Source organism: Thalassophryne amazonica, chromosome 17 (assembly GCF_902500255.1).
Source record: "Thalassophryne amazonica chromosome 17, fThaAma1.1, whole genome shotgun sequence".
Lineage (NCBI taxonomy): Eukaryota > Metazoa > Chordata > Actinopteri > Batrachoidiformes > Batrachoididae > Thalassophryne > Thalassophryne amazonica.
The window spans coordinates 65161755-65186367 of NC_047119.1; the positions used below are offsets into that span (position 1 = coordinate 65161755).

The window sequence follows — 24613 nt, forward strand, 5'->3', positions numbered from 1 at the left end:
CGTCAGTGACCCCATGGCCTTGGCGGAGGTTTGCACTCTCTGAGTGCTTCTAGTTCTGTTTTTATTTACAGTGGGGTAAAAAGTATTTAGTCAGTCCCTGATTGTGCAAGTTCTCTTAGAAAGATGAGAGAGGTCTGTAATTTTCATCATAGGTACAGTTCATCTATGAGAGACAAAATGAGGAAAAAAAATTCCAGGAAAACGCATTGTAGGATTTTTAAAGAATTTATTTGTAAATTATGGTGGAAAATAAGTATTTGGTCAATAACAAAAGTTCAACTCAATACTTTGCAACATAATCTTTGTTGCAATGACAGAGGTCAAGCGTTTCCTGTAAGTCTTCACAAGGTTTGCACACACTGTAGCTGGTATTTTGGCCCATTCCTCCATGCAGATCTCCTCTAGAGCAGTGATGTTTTGGGGCTGTCACTGGGCAACATGGACTTTCAACTCCCTCCACAAATTTTCTATGGGGTTGAGGTCTGGAGACTGGCTTGGCCACTCCAGGACCTTGATATGCTTTTTATGGAGCCACTCCTTCTTGCCAGAGCTGTGTGTTTGGGATCGTTGTCATGCTGGAAGACCCAGCCACATTGCATCTTCAATGCTCTCACTGAAGGAAGGAGGTTTTGGCTTAAAATCTCATGATACATGGCCCCGTTCATTCTTCCCTTAACACAGATCAGTCGTCCTGTCCCCTTTGCAGAAAAACAGCCCCAAAGCATGATGTTTCCACCCCCATGCCTCACAGTAGGTATGGTGTTCTTGGGATGCAACTCAGCATTCGTCTTCCTCCAAAAATGACTAGTTGAGTTTTTACCAAAATGTTCTATTTTGGTTTCATCTGACCACATGATATTCTCCTAATCCTCTTCTGGATCATCCATATGCTCGCTGGCAAACTTCAGACGGGCCTGAACACGTACTGACTTAAGCAGGGGGACATGCCTGGCACTGCAGGATTTGAGTCCCTCTCTGCGTAGTGTGTAGCCTTTGTTACTTTGGTCCCAGCTCTCTGCAGGTTATTCATCAGGTCCTCCGTGTAGTTCTGGGATTTTGGTTCACCGTTGTCATGATCATTTTGACCCCACGGGATGACATCTTGCATGGAGCCCCAAATCGAGGGAGATTATCAATCGTCTTGTATGTTTTCTGTTTTCTTACAATTGCTCCCACAGTTGATTTATTCACACCAACCTGCTTGACTATTGTAGATTCACTCTTCCCAGCCTGGTGCACATCTACAATTTTCTTCCTGGTGTCCTTCAACAGCTCTTTGGTCTTGGCCATAGTTGAGTTTGGAGTCTGACTGTTTGAGGCTGTGGATAGGTGTGTCTTATACAGATAACGAGTTCCAACAAATGCCATTAATACAGGTAACAGGTGGAGGACAGAAGATCTTCTTAAAGAAGTAGTTAGAGGTCTGTGAGAGCCAGAAATCTTGCTTGTTTGTACGTGACCAAATACTTATTTTCCACCATAATTTACAAATAAACTCTTTAAGAAGCCCTCCTATTCTGCACTCTTTACCTGTATTTATTGCACCAGTTTGAACTTGTTACCTGTATTAAAAAAAAAAGACATCTGTCCACACACTCAGTCAATCACACTCCAACCTATCCACCATGGCCAAGACCAAAGAGCTGTCTAAGGACACCAGGGACAAAACTGTAGACCTGCACAAAGCTGGGATGGGCTACAGGACAACAGGCAAGCAGCTTAGTGAGAAGGCAACAACTGTTGGCGTAATTATTATACAATGGAGGAAACACAAGATGACTGTCAGTCTGGGGCTCCATGCAAGATCTCGCCTCGTGGGGTAAAGATGATTCTGAGAAAGCCAAGAACTACACGGAAGGACCTGGTCAGTGATCTAAAGAAAGCTGGGACCACAGTCGCAAAGATTACTTTGGTAACACACAATGCCGTCATGGTTTAAAATCCTGCAGGGCAGCAAGGTCTCTCTGCTCAAGCCAGCACATGTTCAGGCCTGTTTGTGAGAAGGTCATGTGGTCAGATGAGATTAAGTTTCATATACATTCCTGGGTTTGGCGAACCAAAAATGTTTTTTTTTTTTTGTTTTTTTTATAAACCTTTATTTAATCAGGTTAGTCCCATTGAGATCGAGATCTCTTTACAAGGGAGACCTGGACAATTCAAAATTTTCTGATTCACCTAACCTGCCTGTCTTTAAATTGCTTTAGATCAGAGCCCCCCACATGGCTGTGAACCCTCTCCTCAACTTGATGCGCACCTGCTAAATGATTGACACAGCAAGGGCTGTAATTGGTCACCTTTCCACTTTCACTTCTTGCTCTCCTGTCATATTTTGAAAGTTTTTTTGCAGTGTGCATGCTGATTATATTAAAATCATGGATGAAATGGAGGAAAGTTTGGCAGAAAATCTGCAAACATGGCCACTTCGGAATTCTTTGACATAGTGGAAAGGAGACATACAGTTGTGTTCAAAATAATAGCAGTGTTTTAAAAAAAAAACTGAGTCAATTTCAAAATCCTTTTTAATAGCTTTTATTTACATACATGCAAATGGATTGGAAATGATGCACATTCTCTTCCAAATCAAAACACAAAGAAAATATCAAATTTATTATTTTACAGAAAGTGAAGAAAAAAGGAATATTAGGCAGTTCAAAAAACTAGTATCTGCATTTTTCTTTATAAACTCAAACATTCACTGTATAAATTGAAAAATGCATGAAGATGGTGTGTACTGGACCATTAATATCTCCCACTTCGCCGGTTCGTAAACTGAAGTTATGGTTCCTCATGTAAAGGGGGAAATCTAATTTTATATATGTATGTACATATCCTCTGAGTGTTGTTTTGTGGGACTTCACTGATTAAGCACTTCTCTAAATGACTCCTTCTGTGCCACTACCACCGTCTGTTACCGATACTGATTTCTGTCTTGACTCTTGTAGAGAAGAAGACAAGACTTTCTTCTCTACAAGAGTCAAGACAGACGTCAGGCTACCAGAGCAAGAATTTTAGCTGAGGAAGCTTCTGCGATTTGAAGCGAAACGTCCTCGCGTCAAGCAACCCAGTCCAGTCGAAGATTCAAGCTTCTCTTATATGGTTTTCTTTGTTTTCTGTATTTCTTTTGGTATTAAGGTAGTTATTATATTTTTAGTTTCATTCTTATTCTCACTTTCCTTTGTTCTTTCTTGGTATGTGCATGTAGAACTGGATTTAGCCGGTTTGTACCACTTAGGATAAAGAGAGTTAGGTTACAATTATAAATCATATGTCTTCCGTTATTGTGCGGGCCTGGGGCAGGGGGATTGACCTCCCTTGAATGCCCACGGGGGCCAATAAGAGAAGGATTTTGCGAAATAAGGTCCGCCTCTGTTTCACATATGTAATCCTGTATAAAAACTGCTTGTATCCATTGTCTGGGGTTCTGTAAGAGCGGATCTTGTCTGTAAGAGAAGTTCTTGCAGGGCCCAGGTCTGATTATTTTTGCTGTGACTTTGATTAAATTTAGAAAGTGCGGAAAACTTCGAATTTGTGCTTTGTAAAGGGCAGTATTACAGAAAGAACTGGGGGAAGATTTAACAATGCATTACGTCAGGCTTTGCAACCGAATTGTGAGCTTAAGTAGCTGATTGTCCAATATTTTGGAAACATGTATGTAAAAGGTAAAAATTTCATGGTCTAAGTTCATTCTAGAGCTATTTGGTATATTTAGAGTGTAGTTTATGTATTGTGCAATAAATAACATTCTATCATAAGAAGAACTTGGTGTTGGAGATTTTCTCATGTCTCATAAATTGTATATTTAGAGAAAGCTGAAGTGGCAGGAAACGGCCTCCATTTGTACTTGAAACAGTCAACATGCTAGCGCTTCCACCTCTGGTGATGATTTCCACCACTATACTAAAAAGTTCTGGGGAGAACCCTGACTAAATTTTGACACCCTTTTGACGCATTTTACTACAGGCAAATATCGGCCTCAGATATTTGTATCAGCCTCCAAACCTTGTCAGTAATCGGTATTGGCCCTTAAAAATCCATATAGGTCGACCCCTACACTGAACTTATATTTCTTTCTTTAGTTATATTATGTGGTTATATTTAGTTGTATAACCACAGTTTCTGGGAACTGCTTCACATCTGTGTTGCATGGAGTTGACCAACTTCTGGCACCTGTGAACAGGTATTCCAGCCCAAGACAATTGGACTACAATTCCTCTGCATGTCTTGGTTTGCCTCAGAAACAGCATTTTTGATGTTACCCACAAGTTTTTGATTGGATTAAGGTCCTGGGATTGGGCTGGCCACTTCATAATGCTAATCTTGTTGATCTGCAACCAAGATACTGCTCACTTGCTGGTGTGTTTGGGGTCATTATCTTGTTGAAGCATCCATTTCAAGGGTATTTCCTCTTCAGGTACTTTGATGCATTCAGACTGTTCCATGATCCCTGGTATGTAATAAATAGGCTCAACACCACAGTATGAGAAACATCCCCATATCCTGATGCTTGCTCCACCATGCTTCACTGTCTTCACAGTGTTCTGTGGCTAGAATTCGTTTTTTTGGTCATCTGACAAACTGTCTGTGGCCCCTAGGCCAGTCAGTGTGTTCTTTGGCAAATTCTGATCTCTTCAACACATGTTCTTTCCACTATGGGACTTTGTGGGGGCTCCTTGCCCTTAGGTTGACTTCATATAAGTGTCTTCTGATTGTTACAGTACTCACAGGTAACTTTAGACCTCCTTTGATCACCCTGGAGCTGAGCATTGGGTGGTGGCTGAGTCTGTGACATTTTGGCTATTCTGCTATCCGTTTGAATGGCGGTTTTCTGTTTTTCTTCCACATCTTTCTAGTTTTCTTGCCATTTTGGGGTACTTCAGGTCATTTTAGCTGAGCTCTATCATTTTCTGCACTTCTTTATATGTTTTCTTCTCTCCAATCTACTTTTTAGTCAGAGTACACTGTTCTTCTGAACAATATCTGGAATGATCCATTTTACTCTGATTTTCAGAGAGAAATACATGGCAACCGGCTTGTACAACATTTGTTGCCTTTGTCCTTACAAAGTATAGGGCCACTAACCTTTTTAATATCTAAGGAATAAAATGAATTTTCATTGGCACCGCTATAATTTTATGTGAGTTTTATATTATGTAAAAGTTAGCGAGAAATAAACACTTCTAAAACTAAAAATACTGTTTTTGTAACCACATAACACCTCTGAAGTGATTTACAAGACCTCTCACGGATTGTGCACGCGACTTGGCTGTGCGTAATACCCGAGATCAAAGGTAACTTCAGGTCTTTTCAAATGCTCATGCTTGCACACATGCATATCCTCCTGCAGGCAGCCCTAAAAAGAAAACAGGATATATTCATTGTTTAATTCCCCCCAGATAAATATATTCTCTTCATTGAAATGAGCAGTAATTTTACAAGATGTTTATAAAATAAACCAGTATTATAATGCTTGGATTTCAGTAGAAACTAAATTTGGTCAGTTTCGTAAAATTTGGGTGTCACCTGTCTGATGCCTGTTTCTTTGTTGTTGGGTTTTTTTGGGGGGGGGGTTTTTCACAGAAAAAAATGCAGACACTGCTATTATTTTGAACAGCCTAATATTCCTTTGTCTTTCTGTAAAGTAATGCAGGCATGTGAGAATTGTGCATTTTTGCATATTTACGTATTTTTAAATTTCTGCCAGTTTTTTTTTTTTTTTTTTTTTTTCCGTGAGCTATAAATCTGTTTTGAAAGCGCATGTTAGATGTTGTTAAAAAAAAAAAAAAATACGACAATCATATGCTTATACAGGGCTATCGTAAATGGGTGTGAATTGCCGTAAATTGGTTTTGCGCCAAGCCAAACAAAATAAGTCAGTCTGCAGAAAGACAATAGAAAGGGACAAAATTGGTGACTTGAATGTCAGGAACATTGACAGAGAAGCAGTGTTGTGTGAGGTTCAGGTGAGTTGCTTTACTTACTTCTTGAGTAAATTAGTGTTTAAAGGACATGTCCCACATTATTTAACATCCTGATTAGCATGTATTCATGTCTATTCTATCAAGTCTATTCGTGCACGTGTTAATAAATTGTGGTTACTAATGTATTTTATTGGTAATTATTAGTGATCGAGAAACTGAAGCATTTTGAACCATAGAATCAATATGAAGCAATTGCGTTGAAATGGTTGTGTTTTGAAGCATTTGATACAACTAAATGTGATGACATCTGCTGGCCAATCTTGAACATAACACCTGCGTAGAACAAACACTGTTACGTATGTTAAATAATACACGTTCTGTGTGCATCTTGAAATTTTTGACTATATTTTTGTTAAGACATTAATAATATGGCTGTGTTATAATGTGGTTGTACCAAATGAAGGGGATTTGGGGGCGTCAAAGGTTTTTATTTAAAAGCAAGATCATTTTGGCGGTGTTAGGCTTGAGTCTGTTCCTCCTCTCTCCAGTTTTGGAGAAGAATCTCACATGGCACAGACGTTGCCGACAGCTGAAGATAGATTTTTGTCCAGCTTGTAAAGAGTTGGATAAACAGCTGCCTCCATCCTCCCTCTCTCTCCATCCTCCCTGTCTCTCACTGCAGAAAATGGTTCTGCGCTGGTGAAGCCCCCCCCACAAGGTCCCTCTTGACCCGTGGCCATTTTACAACCCCAATTTTAATGAAGTTAGGACGTTGTGTGAAATGTAAATAAAAACAGAATATAATGATTTGCAAATCCTCTTCAACCTATATTAATTTGAATACATCACAAACACAAGATATTTAATGTTCAAACTGATAAACATTATTGTTTTTGTGCAAATATTTGCTCATTTTGAAAGGGATGCCTGCAACATGTTTCAAAAAACCTGGGTCTGTGGTATGTTTACCACTGTGTTACATCACCTTTCCTTCTAACAACTCTCAATAAATGTTTGGGAACTGAGGACATTAATTGTTGAAGCTTTGTAGATGGAATTCTTTCCCATTCTTGCTTAATGTACGACTTCAGTTGTTCAACTGTTCAGTTGTCATTTTTTGCACTTCATAATGCGTCACACATTTTCAGTGGGCGACAGGTCTGGACTGCAGGCAGGCCAGTCTAGTACCCGCACTCTTTTATGAGGAAGCCACGCTGTTGTAACACGTGCAGAATGTGGCTTGGCATTGTCTTGCTGAAATAAACAGGGCCATCCCTGAAAAAGCCGTTGCTTGGATGGCAGCATGTGTTGCTCCAAAACCTGGATGTACCTTTCAGCATTGATGGTGCCATCACAGATGTGTAATTTGCTCATGCCATGGGCACTAACACACCCCCATACCATCACAGATGCTGGCTTTTGAACTTTGCGCTGGTAACAATCTGGATGGTCTTTATCCTCTTTTGTCCGGAGGACACGATGTCCATGATTTCCAAAAACGATTTGAAATGTGCTGGTTGTATATATATATATATATATATATATATATATATATGTGTATATATATGTATATGGGGTGGGCATTTATAAGCTTTGCTTCTACTCACCCCCTTTTTGGTCACTCGTCACTGTGGAATTGTCTTGTGTATCAGTTTTTGTTATTGTCGAGTTTGTGTGCCGAAATAAATAAATTCATTCAATTCAGTTCAATTCAAATGTGGACTCATCAGACCACAGCACACTTTTCCACTTTGTGTCTGTCCATTTCAAATGAGCTCGGGCCCAGAGAAGGCAGTGGCGTTTCTGGATGTTGTTGATGTATGGCTTTCACTTTGCATGGTAGAGTTTTAACTTGCATTTGTAGATGTCGCGACGAACTGTGTTAACTGACAGTGGTTTTCTGAAGTGTTCCTGAACCCATGCGGGATCGAAGGTCACGGATTCACGCAGTCACTGATGGTTTTCGGCCTTGCCGGTTCCGTGTAGAAAGTTCTCCAGATTCTCTGAATCTTCTGATTATATTATGGACTGTAGATGATGGAATCCCTAAATTCCTTGCAATTGAACATTGAGAAACATTGTTTTTAAACTGTTGGACTATTTTTCACGCAGTTGTTCACAAAGTGGTGATCCTCGCCCGATCTTTGCTTGTCAACGGCGGAGACTTTTGGGGATCCTCTTTTTATACCCAATCATGATACTCACCTGTTTCCAAATAACCTGTTCACCTGTGGAATGTTCCAAACAGGTGTTCTTGGAGCATTCATCAACTTTCCCAGTCTTTTGTTGTCCCTGTCCAAGCTTTTTTGAAACATGTTACAGGCATCCATTTCAAAAAACAAAAAAGTCTTATCAGTTTGAACATTAAATATCTTGTCTTTGTGGTGTATTCATTTGAATATACTTGTAGGTTGAACAGAATTTGCAAATCATTGTATTCTGTTTTTATTTACATTTCACACAACGTCCCACTTCTTTGGAATTGGAGTTGTAAGCATTTTTATTTGCCTCTCACATGCCTGTAATAACATATTTGATCACTTTTTCTTCATGTTTTGATTTGGACTACAATGTCCAGTGTTCCCAATGCATTTGCGTGTATGGAAATAAAACATATAAGGATTATTCACTATCTTTTTTTTCTTTTTTTTTTAAGCGCACTGCTATTATTTTAAACACAAACAACCATGCTGTAAGGAGCAAGTCCACCAGACACATCAGTCCCACATACCGTAAATGTCTGAAAAGGTGAAGTGAAAGAACCTTGTGTGCCTGTATTTAACGTGTTTGTGTTAGAATATTTGCTTTGACATCATGGCTTCACATTCTCTATTCAGAATAGAAAGTGTGGTGTAAGCAAATCTAACAGGCTAGGTTTTTTTTTTTTTTTTTTTTTTGCTGTGATCACATTGGGGAAATGTATCAAGTACTTACATAGTCAGTGCTGCTGTATGTAAAAGTTCTTTTCCTGATATGAATTTAACTTTGGCTGCCTGATTGTTGTGTGTGTGTGTGTGTGTGTCTGTCTGTATCTGTGTCTGTGTCTCCTCATGTAGAATACCAGCACCATGTGAGCATAGTCCCACTTTCTGCATTATTGGAAATCGGGACCAACTTCACAGCGACATGCAACATAATCAACACAAATGAAACTACAGCAGATGACTTGTTTTGGGAGTCATCTGGAATTGCTGTCCCCAAAGAACAATACACCAAGATCAACAGCTCAGCTCTTAATGTCACCTTGACTGTCACCAGTGAAATGGGTCCATGGTTAGTTTGTAAATCCAAGAACCCATCCTCGCCCTATGTTACCATGTATCCTGGCAGATTTTTCTATGTGATCCGGATCACCAAAGGCTGTAAGTTTAATGGTCATTATTTAAAGCCTTATATACATACACACACACTTTGAGTTGAAGGGATGTGATGACTGCCAAACTTGCTTGGCAGCAGTGAGTCCAAGTAGGGCTGAACAGTATTTGGGGGGGTGTAAAAACTGACATTACAATTTTTGTTTCTTTTTTTTTTTTCTGATCTATATTGTGATGTGACAAAATACAGTAATTTTCACACACATAACGTGAATGATTTGTTGTGGCCATTTGTCCCTGTCCACTGCGCAGTACACCAGGCTCATTACTCTTGTGGGTGGTTAGGGTTAGCCCCATGGCTGTAGACCCGGCCACGAGGCGCTTACTTGTCACATGCCCTCCCATGCTTGGCTTTGGTAGGAGGCCCTGGTTTCCTTTATCTAAGTGAGGTGAGTCCTTCTATTTTTGTGTCCATCACGAAGCCTCTTTTTGTGGATGATGTGCTCACGTTGGCTTCATCAGACTGTGACCTCTGACGTACACTGGGCAGGTTTGAGGCAGAGTGTGAAGTGGCTGGAAGCCAGCAACTCCAAATCTGAAACCATGGCCCTTTGTCAGAAAAAGGTGGGTTGGCTTCTCTGGGTCAGGGGTGAATTATTGCCCTGATTGCATAAATTCAAGTATCTCAGGATCTTGTTCACAATTGACTGTAAGATGGAGCATGATGTTGACAGATTGGTTGAGGCTGTATCTGAGGTCCTGTGTACACTCTACTGGGTTGTCATGAAGAAAGAGCTGAACCAGATGACAAGACACTGTCATGAGCTTTGGGTAATGATCAAAAAGACAAGTGGCAGAAATGAGATTCCTCCTTCTGGTATCTGGGACAGGGTGAAAAGCTCAAATATCCACGAGGGAGTAGAACCACTGCTCCTTCACCTCAAAAGAAGCCAGCTGAGTTGGCTTAGGCATCTGGTGAGAATGCATTCATGTCCCTAGAGAGGTCTTCCAGGCACGTCCAACTGAGAGGAGGCCCAGGGGATGACCAAGACACACTGAAGTGATTATAATTTCCAGTTGTCTTAGGAACACCTCTGTGTCCCCCAGAAAGAGTTACTGGACTCATCAGAGTCTAGGGATATGTGGGTAGAGCTGCTTGGTCTGCTGCCACCGCAAGTTGAATACTTCTATTTGGAAAAATAAGTCATTCTATAATGATGAGTGTAATATTGTGACTGTGCACAGAATATAACAACTAAATAAAGCTGAATAAAGCAGCAAGGAACTCTCAACACATGACCTGTTTTTAGTTTATATCTTCCTTTCTGGATCTGAAGTAATTTCATGCAACTGATGGTGATTTTTATTTTATTTTTTTGTACTTTTCAACTCTGCATTGCCATCGAGACACAGAGGTTTTCACTGTCAAATGCAACACAAAGAAATCACCCATTCCTTGGAGTGATGGAAAGGACCACAGTTGATCCATGATTACAGTTTTGCACATATAAGAACCGGGGAGTAATTCTTAAACTGACAGTGAATTGTTTTGAAGTAATAACTGTAAATCTTAATGCAGACTTGCAGTGAATTCCACCTGCAAGTGGAAGGAAAGCAGCTGCACATTTAAGGTTTAAACAGGTTAAAAGCAAACAACCTCTGCAGCCTGATATAGATACTGCCGACTTCTGCTCTATTCCAGGCTCAGTGTGCATCGAGCCCATTTTTCCTTCAAGTACAGAAAAGAGAACGGAGTGTGTGAGCAGCATTTCATTTTTCTCTACTGATCACATCAGTGCTTTTTTCATGCCGTCTGAGCTCACTGAGCCGAACGTGGGCGGAGCTCGGGAGACAGTATTGAGTTTTGTTGAGGTGTCTGCTTGCTTGTGAGGACTAGGGCTTGCCAAGCTGCAGCAGTCAGATGAGGTGCAATGCCACGTGTTGTGTCTGACACTTCAATACCTAGCAAGAGGAAACCAGCTCGAGTGTTGCCATGGATACGTGATGTCACACATCACAGGTCCGCAGATTGGGAACTGCATAACTGTTTCTGTCACATCACACTATGTTATCACCAGTATTCTTTGTCGCTGCAAACATCTGTAGCAAATTTAATGTGATCATTTACAGGCCAAGCCCAACCATTTTAACATTTGATGGAAGTCGGTTAATTTGTTTTTCAAGTAACAGATAAACCAACAGATGGTGTTCTGCAGAAGATGCATTTGGCAGGTGTGCTTTTCTGGTGGGTTAATGATGGTCAGTGTTGTCTCCACCACAGTTTTTAAACTTTGCTCTGTAGGTCTTTGAGCAGCGTATGGATGTATCTTTGTAATGTCATAAGGGTAGATGAAGAACAACAAGAAGTTATTTGGGTCTGGAGCTGCTTCAGAATAGTAAATTAACTCTTTCCTGATGCAAGAATCATCTCTTTCCAGGAAATCATCAAAAATAGTCCTATTTTTTGAGTTATCATGTCATAGATGGCAGCAGTTCAGTAATTCTGTCTGTTGCCTTCCGTTTGAGAGTTAAATGCTGTTTACGCTAAAACTGTATGTGTGGAACTCTTTGACATGTCTATAATAAAATTAGGCTGAGTGAGGGATGCCCACTGATTTAATGGTATTAAAAATAGTTTGTGTGGCGCATAACCAAATGTTGCAGATTGTTGTACATTATAAATAATTAAAAACTAGAAGTAATAAAAGATAAATAAAATGGTGCAAAAAATTAATAATCACAATTGACCAAAACAACACTGAAAGTTTTTGTTTTAAATCTAATGGAATAGGTGGGCATGCTTCACTATATGCAACATAAGATGGTTAATACAAGTCTGACATTCATTAAGATTGAACACTAGTACAGACTTCTTACTGTAAGGCATTCAGAGGCTGCATCCTCATTGTACATGCACTCATTAGTTACCTCCATCAATGATGTTTTCACCAGCATTTGGCTGTTAACGAAATAACTCAGAAGGTAATTAACAAATTTCCATGTAATTTGGTGTGTAGATGAATACTGTTCCCAGAAATAAGTGGTTCAGTTTTGGATGTGATCCGGAATATATTCTGGAAATGAAATTAAGAAGGTCTGGCACATGGTAACATTTTCCTAAAAAAAAAAAAAAAAAAAAAAAAAAAAAAAAAAAGTTGGTAAAATTTTATGAGCTCATTGATAATGTCCCAGAAAGTGAGGTGTTTTGAATTGGATCCAAAACACATTTTGGATCCAGAAGTTTTAAGCAGTAATGCAGTATTTGCATTGCCTAATGCATATAATAGTTTTAAAGTGCCAATATTATTTCTGAGACAGTGTATCATCTGCAAAAAAGATGGTTTTGTAACAGGTCTATGTAGCTGTGCTAATGCACCGAATTCTAGTCCACAAAATAAATGGCAAATTACCTTATGCCTTTTGAGTTGTTCCATCATTTTTAAGTCAACCGCTGTACACACAGATTATGTAGTTTTCAGCTTTGTTTCCTCTCTCCCTTCCCTAATTTCAGATCGCCCTGAAAAGCCTGCAAATCTTTCCTGTGTGGCTGTTCAGGAGAAGTCCGTCTTTAACAAAATCAGCTGTTTTTGGAACCCAGGAACAGACAGAAACACTGAAATTCATACAACCTACACTCTGAAGGTTATAGTATTTTAGTGAGTATACTCCAACTTCCTGGAAGTGCATTTTGTCTGGAGTTGTTTTGACATTGCAGTAATGCACACTTGAGTAAAACTCATACCTGGACAAAAATTGGCGTGAAATATTCAGAGAATGAAAGGATGTATTTACATAAATATATTATTTAGACTGTCACTAATGTTTCACTGACATGCCAGAACAAACTTCAGGTGTTTCATTCAGTCATTGACGACTGCCCACCTGACAACAAACCTCTGTGAGTGTGAGAGAGAGAGAAACAGCATCACAATTCATTTTTCATCTCACCTGATTTGAATCTTCACACATTCGTATTAATTTTTAACTGATTTGCGATGCATTGCCGCATCCTTACTGTTGACCAATTGAAAATCTGACATAGTGGGAGAAAAACTGAAACTCAGTAATTACTGTTGTTAAACAGGTTCATATGTTAATAAAGTTCACATTCTGACTGATGTGACACACACACACATACATTCATTTTGTAAACTCTCTTATTCCAGTCAAGAGCCAGGCAGAGCTTGAACCTGTCCCAGCGATTGTTGGGCGAAAGGCCCTGGATGGGTCACCAGTCTACCGCAGGGCGACATGTAGAGACTGATAAACACAGTTACTCTCACTCATATCTGCCGACGCTCAGAAATGACACCGCTGACAGTCCAAAATGATGCATGCACAGTGAAGGCAGGACGGAGCAATTTTTAAGGGGGACCGTTTGGTCGGCAACGCCGGAACACCCAGAGTGAACCCATACAAACACTTGGAAAACATGCAAACTCCACACAGAAAGGACCAGGTCAGAAGTGAACCTGGGACATTCTCGCTGTGTGGCAACGGTGCTAATCACAAAGCCGAGGTGTGCTTAAAAAAGAAAAAGGCCATATGGCATAAAATTTGTGTATAATTTTGAAGTACAGACAGCAAGTATACAAGCACTGTTGGTGCCATCACCCCGTTTTATTGCATTAAAGCTAGAAAAATTAGGTGAATGTTGGGGAAAATAGTCTGCTTGTTACAGTAGGTTGGGTTGACTTTTGCAAGACCGCTTCAAAAACAAGCTGGTCTTTAACTCCGTGTTAATTCATTCAGTCTATTTCAAAGTGTCAAATGTAAGAACAGATTTTTCTGGTGCCAGTAATATATGTATGCAAGATTTACATATTGGCAAAATTGTCCAAAATGGCAATTTTTAAAGCAGTTGTAGTGTTGATGTAGTTGTTTTAAAATTTAAAACAATATAATGTCTTGTTGTGTTTTTATAGTTGCTGGTTTTGACTTTGATGTCCTGAATGGTATTAAAATAATTTCTCAACAGTTATAAGAACTTCAGTGTGGTGGCAAAGGAAAATAACCGTGCCCAGGTGGCACTGGGGACATTCCCTCATCACATGAATATGGATATCTGGGTGGAGGCGGAGAATAAACTGGGAAAAGAAGAGTCCAGTCATTTGAAAGAAGAAGCTGAAATGTTTGGTAAGAACACTTATTCTTTTATTAGTTTATTAAGTCAATCCATGGTCAGCAATGGATTTTGTTTTCTCAGAAATAAAACTTCAAACGTATGACATAAATGCACACCTTCGCTGTATGTCTTTAGTTTAAAAAGGGGGGTGATAAGACACACAACAGATATGAAGGTAGATTGGATTTTGAATATCGATAAATGTAGACTGACAGACTGCATTACAGTCGTTATCAGGACGCATAACACGTCTTGCACATGGTAGAGCAAAAACTATTATTCAGTGTACAAACTGGAAAAGTACGGACTTCTTAAATGTTTGAAGGCAAAGTTGGCATGTCAGTGCTATCTGCCATGTGGATTTGCGGGTCAGGCCCACATCTTACAGCTGCATCGTTACGACTCACATGGGCCTCACGGGGCTTGAACCCCGTGTGTACCTGCTGGCAGGTCTAGTTCTTGTCATTGTTGCCTTTTAGAACCCTTTAATTTGTGAATACCATACTGCGAATACCAGGAGTGTGTAAAACAGCTGAAATGATGCCACGGTAGTAATAATAATAATAATTTTATTTATGAAGCTTTTTCGGTCAAAGTGCTGTACAGGCAGTAAAAACAAACACAGACCGTAAGATACAAACCAAAAAATACTTGAAAAATCAAAATAACTCAAGAAACATAAAGCGTAAACAAGTGGGTCTTTTGCTTTGCTTTAAAAGCATCCACAGAGACTGCCAGTCTAATGTCCACAGGAAGAGCTTTCCACAGCTTCAGTGCCCAGACCTAAATGCTCGCTCACTAACAGTCTTTTTCTTGACCTTCAGAATAACCAAAAGTCCAGTTCCCTGAGAATGGAGGTTACGGGAAGGTGCATAAGTGTTTACAAGATCCTTTAGATAAGAAGGTGCAAGTCCATTTACAATTTTCTAAGTTAATAAAAGCACCTTAAAATCAGCATGAAACTAACAAGGACGCCAAAGGAGAGAGGCCAGCACCTGGGTAATATGCTCGTGTTTCCCTGCCCTTGTCAGAATACGAGCAGCAGCATTTTGTAACATCTGCAAGTAGGGATGGGTATCGAGAACCGGTTCCTTTCGGGTATCGTTAAGAAATGATTCGATCCACCGACATCAATAAGCTTTGTGCTTAACGATTCTGTTATCGGTCCTTCAGAGTGGCCGTTGTTTTTGGGGGTGTTTGTCAGGAAAATGATAATTTCTCTACATTGATTACAGACCCTGCAGCGGGTCTGTAATCAACTTTTCTGCAGCGTGGCTTTGTTTTGAACCTTGAACCAATCGAAGCAGTGGTTCGCAGATTGAAGCAATGCTTCGATCTATTGCTTCGTTTATTCTTTCTTTCTTTCGCTTAATTTTCCCCCGCTAAAACCCTAAAGAGCATACGTCTGTTAGTATTATTTACCTTTTCTATGTTAAACTGACCTGTTATGGTCTTCTGAAACAGTTAATAGATGTATTTTATAACTTAAAAACGGGAACGATGCTAATGCGTTAGCATGTCTGTGGCATTTTCATTGTTAAAAGTTAGCATTAAGCAGTTGCAGCTGTCATCACGTTCGGGTGCATTTGTTTTTAAATTGTAATATTTCTTAAATTTATTTTTGTTTATATATTAATAATCTAGTTATATATAATTTTAAAGAGAGACAAAAAGAACCTGAATAGAAACACAACAGAAAATATAAAGCAACTAACAATGAACATACATAAATAAATAAATACATACATACAGAAATAAATAAGTGCTTCCTGTGAACACCTAGTGACTCTTATACCTCCATTTCATCCCTGTCTTATTTAAGTTTGACAGTTTGTTTTGGTCAAACCATATTTTCATTGTGTTAATTTCTTCAGTGATTTCCTCCAGAACTATCTGCCAAACTAGAAAACTGCTGCATCCTAGTAAGAGCAGAGTACTACTGGAATGTATTTGAATAAGGAAAGTTATTTTTTTTCCTCACCTAAATGGATGCTGCACTCACTGCAGTTTATTGTCTGGAATAGCCCCAGATTGCATTTCAGAGCTTCTAGAATTGAAACATTTTCGTGCAGGTGGTGTTGGGGGGTAATTTTGGGTTTCAGCTTTTTTTGTTTTTCAACACTTTCATCCCTGAATATGTGAAATCGTGAGTCACTTTTATGCGGATTAAAGTTACTAACTGGGACTCCTGTCTTGTTGCAAGGAAGAAACAAGAATTGTCCTCCGTTCTGGTCGCACAGCTCCAAACGCTGCGCGGCTCTCTGCCGAGTCAAGTTAGAACGATAGAGTCCAGTCGGAATTAATAACTTCAAAGCGAAACACTGTTTTGTTTATTTTTATTTATGTCCAGAGATCAAGGATACAGTAACCAATTTCATATTTATTTACTTTGACTCAATGAAATACATAGAAAACCTGTAAAGCCTACTTTTAGTACAAAATTCACGAGGTATCGATAAGGGAATCGATAAGGAATCGGATCGATAAGCAGAATCGATAATGGCATCGATATCGATAAAATCTTATCAATACCCATCCCTATCTGCAAGGCACGAAAGCTTTTCTTCATGAGTCCTGACAGAAGCACATTGCAGTAGTCCAGGTGAGATGTCACAAAAGCATGAATGAGGATTTCTGCATCTCTGTCAGACAGGATTGATCTATTCTTAACAATCCTAAGATGAAAGAAAGAGAGTCTGGTCAAATATAACGAGGAGCACAGAGGCGGCTCTCCAGGAACCCGTGGTTTGGGTCTAGCTGGTCTGGTGCATTACAGGTGGACAGCAGCCTGGCGCACAACTGCAGAACTGTGCTGGAGCATCTATTTTTGGACTGCATTAAAAAAAAAAGGGGACATCTTTAAATGCTGCTGTGAATCTGTGAATTGAAAACCCACACTTTAAAGGGACCAGGTGTGGGAGGGCTGGAGGTTTGGACCAAACTCATGCCTAAACGTGCGCCAACATGGCGTTATCATGGCACTACGTGGCTTAGTGTGGCTGATGCGAGCCATTCTAGGCTGTAATGACAGGTCGGTTGTGGCTCACTAGAGGCTGCTGCGGGGTACAGAGAGGCACATAGAGGCACCTTCATAGCAGATACGTGATAGCTGAAAACGTGGGTCATTCTTCAAATAATCGTGACACACCCATGCGTGGCTCCTTCTTCTTCCTTCATTATTCGGTGGGACCCAGGCTTAAGAGTAACATTTTCAAATAAATGATGTAAATTCTGAGGTGCAATGATAATCATTTCAGTCTTTGCAGAGTTGAGGAACAAAAATTTATTAGAAAACCAGCTCCTGACAGCCGAAAGACAGAGCTCAAGTTTGGAGAAGTTATACCCATTTTCACAGTTTACAGGCATATATAGTTGTAAATCATCTGCATAACTGTGAAAACCCAAAGAACATAGTAATTGACCACATGGTGCGAGATAGCGAGAAAAGCAGTGGACCCAAAACACAAGCTTGAGGAACCCCATACCTGACTGCACAAGGTTCAGACAGAACATTATTAAACAGAACACACTGAGATCTATCTGACAAGAAAGATTTCAACATCACCTCCTTGCCCGCAACGCATGTTCATGATCGCAGTCTGCAGTGTTTCTGACAGCCTGCTCTGCTCTTCTTGCAGTCAAAACAAGCCCTCCATCAGATGTTCAAGTCATTTCAGAGAAGAGTTTTCCCACCTCACTTCTGATTACCTGGAAACATCCGATTGGGAATGAGTATGTGACACTAATGTATCAAATCAGATTCTGTCGGAATGGATCCCACAACTGGACTTATGTAAGTGTGATTGTCTTTCATTTCTCGTGACCTTTGAATGTGGATTTGATTTGCTGTGGAATGAGTTTTGATACTGCAGGTTTTGTCATGTCATTGTACTTGTTTGCAACTTAAAAATATAATGTACGCTAAAATACCCTTGGCCGTATGAGAATTGTCTTCTTTATAATTTGCAGTTAAGATCGTATTGTCTTACGTACAATTTATACATGTTCAGTAAAGCCCCTCTATCAGTCAGTCAAAAACAATATTCACGTTTTAACAGCGTCTACAGGAGGGCTTGCGTGTGTACGTATATTAGCTTTTGACAAGAGCGGAAGTTGTGCAAATCAAGGAATATTTTTAGATCATCCTTTGTGCATTTGCAGGTATTGAGACACTCCATAGGAAGTAACCTTCGAGTTAGCATGCACGCTAATGTCTTGTAAATGACTCCAGAAGTGTTTATTTCTTGCTAGGTTTTACACACTAAACCTGAAAGTAAGTGGGTAGCAGCTAGAACACTAGAATGTGTCATCCCAATGCTAACACCTGCGAAATGTCTTGTCAGTAGGTTCAGAGGTGTTATTAAGTTCCAAAAACAGTTTTCAGTTTGAGAAGTGTTTATTTCTCATTAGCTTTTACATAATATGTGTATATAAAGACACAAAGCAATGCAGTTTTGGAGAGACCTGCCACTGACAGCTCTCTGATTGGCCATCGCCCCTGCCACTCAAAAACAAAACTGAACAAATTGAAACAGAATGTAACTTTTAACTTAATAGGTCAAGGTTAGCCATCTTTGAGCTTGTCCAAGGTCTGTGTTCCAAGAATGTTGTCTGTGAATTTGAAGACTCTGGCCATAATACAACCCCTGGCAATAATTATGGAATCATCGGCCTCAGAGGATGTTCATTCAGTTGTTTAATTTTGTAGAAAAAAGCAGATCACAGACATGACACAAAACTAAAGTCATTTCAAATGGCAACTTCCTGGCTTTAAGAAACACTATAAGAAATCAGGGAAAAAAATTGTGGCAGTCAGTAACGGTTACTTTTTTAGACCAAGCAGAGGGAAAAAATATGGAATCAAATCACTCAATTCTGAGGAATAAATTATGGAATCACCCTGTAAAGTTTCATCCCCAAAACTAACACCTGCATCAAATCAGATCTGCTCATTAGTCTGCATCTAAAAAGGAGTGATCACACCTTGGAGAGCTGTTGCACCAAGTGGACTGACATGAATCATGGCTCCAACACGAGAGATGTCAATTGAAACAAAGGAGAGGATTATCAAACTCTTAAAAGTGGCTAAATCATCACGCAATGTTGCAAAAGATGTTGGTTGTTCACAGTCAGCTGTGTCTAAAGTCTGAACCAAATACAAACATGGGAAGGTTGTTAAAGGCAAACATACTGGTAGACCAAGGAAGACAAAGCGTCAAGACAGAAAACTTAAAGCAATATGTCTCAAAAATCGAAAACAAAACAAATGAGGAACGAATGGGAGGAAACTGGAGTCAACGTCTGTGACCGAACTGTAAGAAACCACCTAAATGAAATGGGATTTACATACAGAAAAGCTAAACGAAAGCCATCATTAACACCTAAACAGAAAAAACAAGGTTACAATGGGCTAAGGAAACGCAATCGTGGACTGTGGATGACTGGATGGAAGTCATATTCAGTGATGAATCTCGAATCTGCATTGGGCAAGGTGATGATGCTGGAACTTTTATTTGGTGCCGTTCCAATGAGATTTATAAAGATGACTGCCTGAAGAGAACATGTAAATTTCCACAGTCATTGATGATATGGGGCTGCATGTCAGGTAAAGGCACTGGGGAGATGGCTGTCATTACATCATCAATAAATGCACAAGTTTACGTTGATATTTTGGACACTTTTCTTATCCCATCAATTGAAAGGATGTTTGGGGATGATGAAATCATTTTTCAAGATGATAATGCATCTTGCCATAGAGCAAAAACTGTGAAAACATTCCTTGCAAAAAGACACATAGGGTCAATGTCATAGCCTGCAAATAGTCCGGATCCGGCTTCTTAAAGAAAAACTAACAGGTCTGTGAGAGCCAGAATTCTTGTTGGTTGTTAGGTGATCAAATACTTATTTCATGCAATAAAATGCACATTAATTATTTAAAAATCATACAATGTGATTTGCTGAATTTTTTTTCTTTGCCTTTTGTCTCTCATAGTTGAAGTGTACCTACGATAAAAAAAAAAATTACAGACCCCTCCGTTCGTTGTAGGTGGGAAAACTAGCAAAATCAACACTGGATCAAATACCTATTTGCCCCACTGTATTTCATCTCCATTATATCTGTAAAGTGGCACCTGGATTGAAGTGTAGATCCTGCGTGAAATGTGTTGATCATCTCACGAACGTCTTGGCCTTCAACAATACCGAGGTCTCACGTCCTTGGTAATCATCTCTCTGCTGTCAGTAAGCTGAGCAGACATCTAGGGGTGTGCATGGATTCAGGTTGTTTTTGTGATAAAAGTCCTCCACACTGCTTCGCCTCTGGAAAAAGACACATAAAGCACATTAGAATAAAGATATTAGTGCCACATTTTAAAAGTCTAGTCTAAATTCCACATCACTGCTGTTGTGAATAATAATAGACTGTATTTTTTAGACACCGGTTTAGAAAAATACTGAACCTACAGTTCAAAAGGATTGCTGTGACACATTAATTTACTCTCTATATGTCGTAACTAGTTAACTTAAATGGCTGTGCAGTTAAGATAACTGGCAAATGCATTTTTTTTAAATCAGCATGAGGTTATGGAACATAATTGAAACAATGTGCAGACTGTAACAACAGTCTGTAATGTTAGTTTAAGCCATTTTGTCACTCATACATAGCGGTTAAAGTAAACAGAAAATACCAAACAGCTGAATAACAGCATTGGATGATGCATAGTGTAACATTACGTTACCAAATAGCAGCGGTAAAGAAAGCACTTTTAATATCAGGGTGATTAATAAACATTCAGACTAATGTTACCGCTAACAGACACACGTTTTGCGTGTCCTTAATCCGAACATGCTTCAGGAGGGAAAGAAGTAAACAGGACTTGCGTTGCTGTTGTCTTGGCACAACGTACCGGGATGCTTCCGCTTCAAGTCATCATTCATTGGAGTCTTACTGCTGTGATAATTCATGTCTATCTTGCAGAGATTACCTATCACAACGTGGTTGGGTTTTTGGTTGAAATATTCCCTTGATTTCGGTGAGCATGGAAGAGTCTTTTTTTTCACTGCAGCTTCTCCTCCATCTGTGCTGTTTTTACCCCGAGCAGCCATCTTAGTTTCACAAATACTCCTGCTACCATATGACCGCGACATATCAACACACGTTTTATGCGTCAGCGTATTTACAAGATCGATTACATTGACGAATCGCCCCACCCCTAATCTACATTTGAGAAAAATCTCTTCTGAATTAACAACACACACGTGTTTAGTTAATTTGGTGTGTCAGTCATTAAGGTTCCCTGGGTTTAGACATTGAATATTCTCCAGGAAACATTTGGCAGAGTTTTTGTGTTTCTCATCCTTTGCCACTGAGGGTGCTGACATCATACCCGCGGTGCTCTGGCATGGCTACAGAGAGAGGAAAAACAAATTCATACCTGCGTGTGTGCGCATGCGTGCCTGTATGTCAATTATTACTTGACTATTAACAACAACATGCGAAATGTCTTTTAGGTGCCTCTTTCTGACACTTCAAGGGGAATCCAGTCTTTCAGGCTCCAGAAGCTTCTACCGTACACTGCTTATATCACCCAGGTGCGGTGCAAATGTTCTGTAGAGGGTTATGGCTACTGGAGCGAGTGGAGCAGCAATGCTACCCGAAGAACACCGGAGGATCGTGAGTACTGTGGCTGTGAGACTGGAACTGTGTTCTTGCTGTTTCAAATCAAATAAAAACATATATCATTAAAATTAAAGACAGCATCTTGTTGAAAAATAGTTTTCACTTTCTTGAGTCTTTTTCTTTCTCAGTATTTGGGCCACTATATTTTAATTATGCAGTGTTTTCTGTGAAAAAGCAAAATGGTCTTGGCTCTTCAAGAATAATTGTATTGGAATATAATTCATAATAAGCATCAGTGATTATTTTTTATAAATTTACATTTGTTTGTAACAACGTGTTGATGATTTCCTATTTGTGCCTGTTTGAAAACACTTAGAACCAAGAAGTAAACCAGATTTATGGCAAATCATCACTTCTGGTGACGACATAAACGAACGCCAAGTGAAAATCATTTGTAAGGTAATTTTGCTGAAATAGATCACAAACATTTGTCAAACATTAAATGTTATTGATTTTACTGAATGCAACTGAAAACTTAAACCAACAAAAACTACAACCACACACACACACACACCCCCATTTTACAATGTTTCAAGATGTTTGTTTTTTATTTGTGGAGGAGGGGAGCAGTGTTGCAAGATTTTGTCCTTCAGAATGTTAATTTCTTGTTTGAAATTGAGAGTCAGGGAATTGTGTGCTTTGAAGGGTCAGCCGTCTACAGGCGTTTGTTCTACTTGATGACATCAGCAGGTATTTTCACTGAATTCATTCACTTCTTTCCAAGTGTTTGTCAGTGAAATCAGCTCGAGTGTTTAGTAGTAATCACAACCTGCAGACTGTGGTAGCTGTTTGCCACAAGATCACCCTTTTTTTTAAGAACACACATTTTAGGAAAATCATGTTTTTAAATGATTAAATAGTGTAAACCAAGCTGACTGTGGTATGTCACTGGTGTTTATGTTCTGTTTCTCTGTTGTGCGATGCAGCACAGTGTGGGAACAGACGTCCATTTACTCTGTTGGTGTCATTTGACAAGACGTTTTTCTGTGTGGTATAGACGTTTATTCATATTTGCTTGACATGAGTATGACTGGTCTCTGGAGCCTGGCGATCATGAAAGTTATGAGGAAAAGCCCACAATATTGACACTATCATGATAACTAATGGTTTTAAGTGCGACCAATAGGAAAACAAGCTGGGGGTTTGGTGTGTGCCACATTTGATGTTGAAAGATTTGTTGCTGTGACTTTGCCCTCACAGGATCCTGTGTTGTCCAATGGAAGGATAACAAGTTTTGACATAAGAGTTGGTGGAAGAGCAGAGTGGGAGAGTATCCTGGTCAACCGTTCAGAAAACCAGAGGGAGATCACCTTCCTCAAAGAGATTTACCTGGCTGACAAGGAATTCGCTAAAGTAGAAGTCACCGCCCACAATTCTGTGGGGACCTCTCCTAAGGCAGTCTTAGTCATCCCTAAAATAGGACATGGTAAGTATTCACAGTAACTTTGATTTGTGGCAGAGTCAAAAGTTAAAATCAACCAGCGACCTAATTCCTAAGTTGTATAATGGAGACTTATACTGCATGTATGCTCAAAAGCAGACATTTGCATGCAGATTTTTTTTCACCATCGTGTTTTTGCACACCACTCTGCTTCATAACGTTGGTCAGTGTGGAAGTGTGTGTGCACATACATGAACCTGCTTTCAGTTCCTATAAATGGGTGTAATAGACACAGCCTCAAATGATCATTTGCATGTAAAACCTCTGTGTCTGTCAAGTTGGGTTTGTTCTGTCGTGCAGAGAAGACTAAAATGAAAACAAAACTCCCTGAAGATACCTAATTTATGTGAAATTGAGGCAGTCATCAGAGAGGTGGAGAAAAGTAAAAATGTTTCCTTTGATGGTCAATCCACTGAATGGGACCGAAGGAGAAGGGATTACATTTTGACAGATTACATTTTGGTTGTGATCCAGAAAATTGTAAATTATGCTTTCATCATTAAACTTATTTGTGTGGTGTGTTTTTCTTTGGTTTCCTAACAATCTAACAAGGTTCATGTTTGTATACCTTTGTCTGGTTATGTTTCTGTGTAGGCTCTCAGTTGTCCAGGTGGTTTCCATAGTAGAGAAGCTTGAATCTTCGACTGGACTGGGTTGCTTGACGTGAGGACGTTTTGCTTCAAATCACAGAAGCTTCCTCAGCTAATATTCTTGCTCTGGTAGTCTGACTTCTGTCTTGACTCTTGTAGAGAGTGGTTTATTCTTCTGTACAAGAGTCAAGACAGAAGTCAGACTACCAGAGCAAGAATTTTAGCTGAGGAAGCTTCTGTGATTTGAAGCGAAACGTCCTCACGTCAAGCAACCCAGTCCAGTCGAAGATTCAAGCTTCTCTGCTTTGTCTGGTTATTTGGTTTCACACAATAATGTTTGGGTCAGACCAAATAATTTTTCATGACATACTTGCCACCTGGTGCCCTCATCTGTGTAGGCTGCGTCTGCTCATGAGTGACACTGATGGACCTTTAGGAGTGCATACGTCAGATGTCAGCATTTAGGTCGAGTCCAGTCAGTTAGCGTAGCTTTTTTTTTTTTTTTTTTTTTCTCCCTGGACTGCCTGAATGTCAAACTTTGGTTTTA

General features: G+C 39.6%; 1 protein-coding gene across 2 annotated transcripts in view; it reads left to right on the plus strand.

Moving 5' to 3' along the window:
* Window positions 1-24613, plus strand: part of il6st (interleukin 6 signal transducer) — an 80401-nt gene that overhangs the window by 29263 nt on the left and 26525 nt on the right. The window contains exons 3-9 of one of the 2 annotated variants that reach the window (XM_034191504.1): window positions 8975-9280; window positions 12744-12888; window positions 14211-14368; window positions 17996-18150; window positions 21867-22029; window positions 22352-22434; window positions 23236-23461. In XM_034191504.1, coding sequence (XP_034047395.1) covers window positions 8975-9280; window positions 12744-12888; window positions 14211-14368; window positions 17996-18150; window positions 21867-22029; window positions 22352-22434; window positions 23236-23461 — 1236 coding nt within the window. The remainder of the gene's footprint in view (window positions 1-8974; window positions 9281-12743; window positions 12889-14210; window positions 14369-17995; window positions 18151-21866; window positions 22030-22351; window positions 22435-23235; window positions 23462-24613) is intronic. The other variant, XM_034191505.1, reaches the window with a different exon arrangement.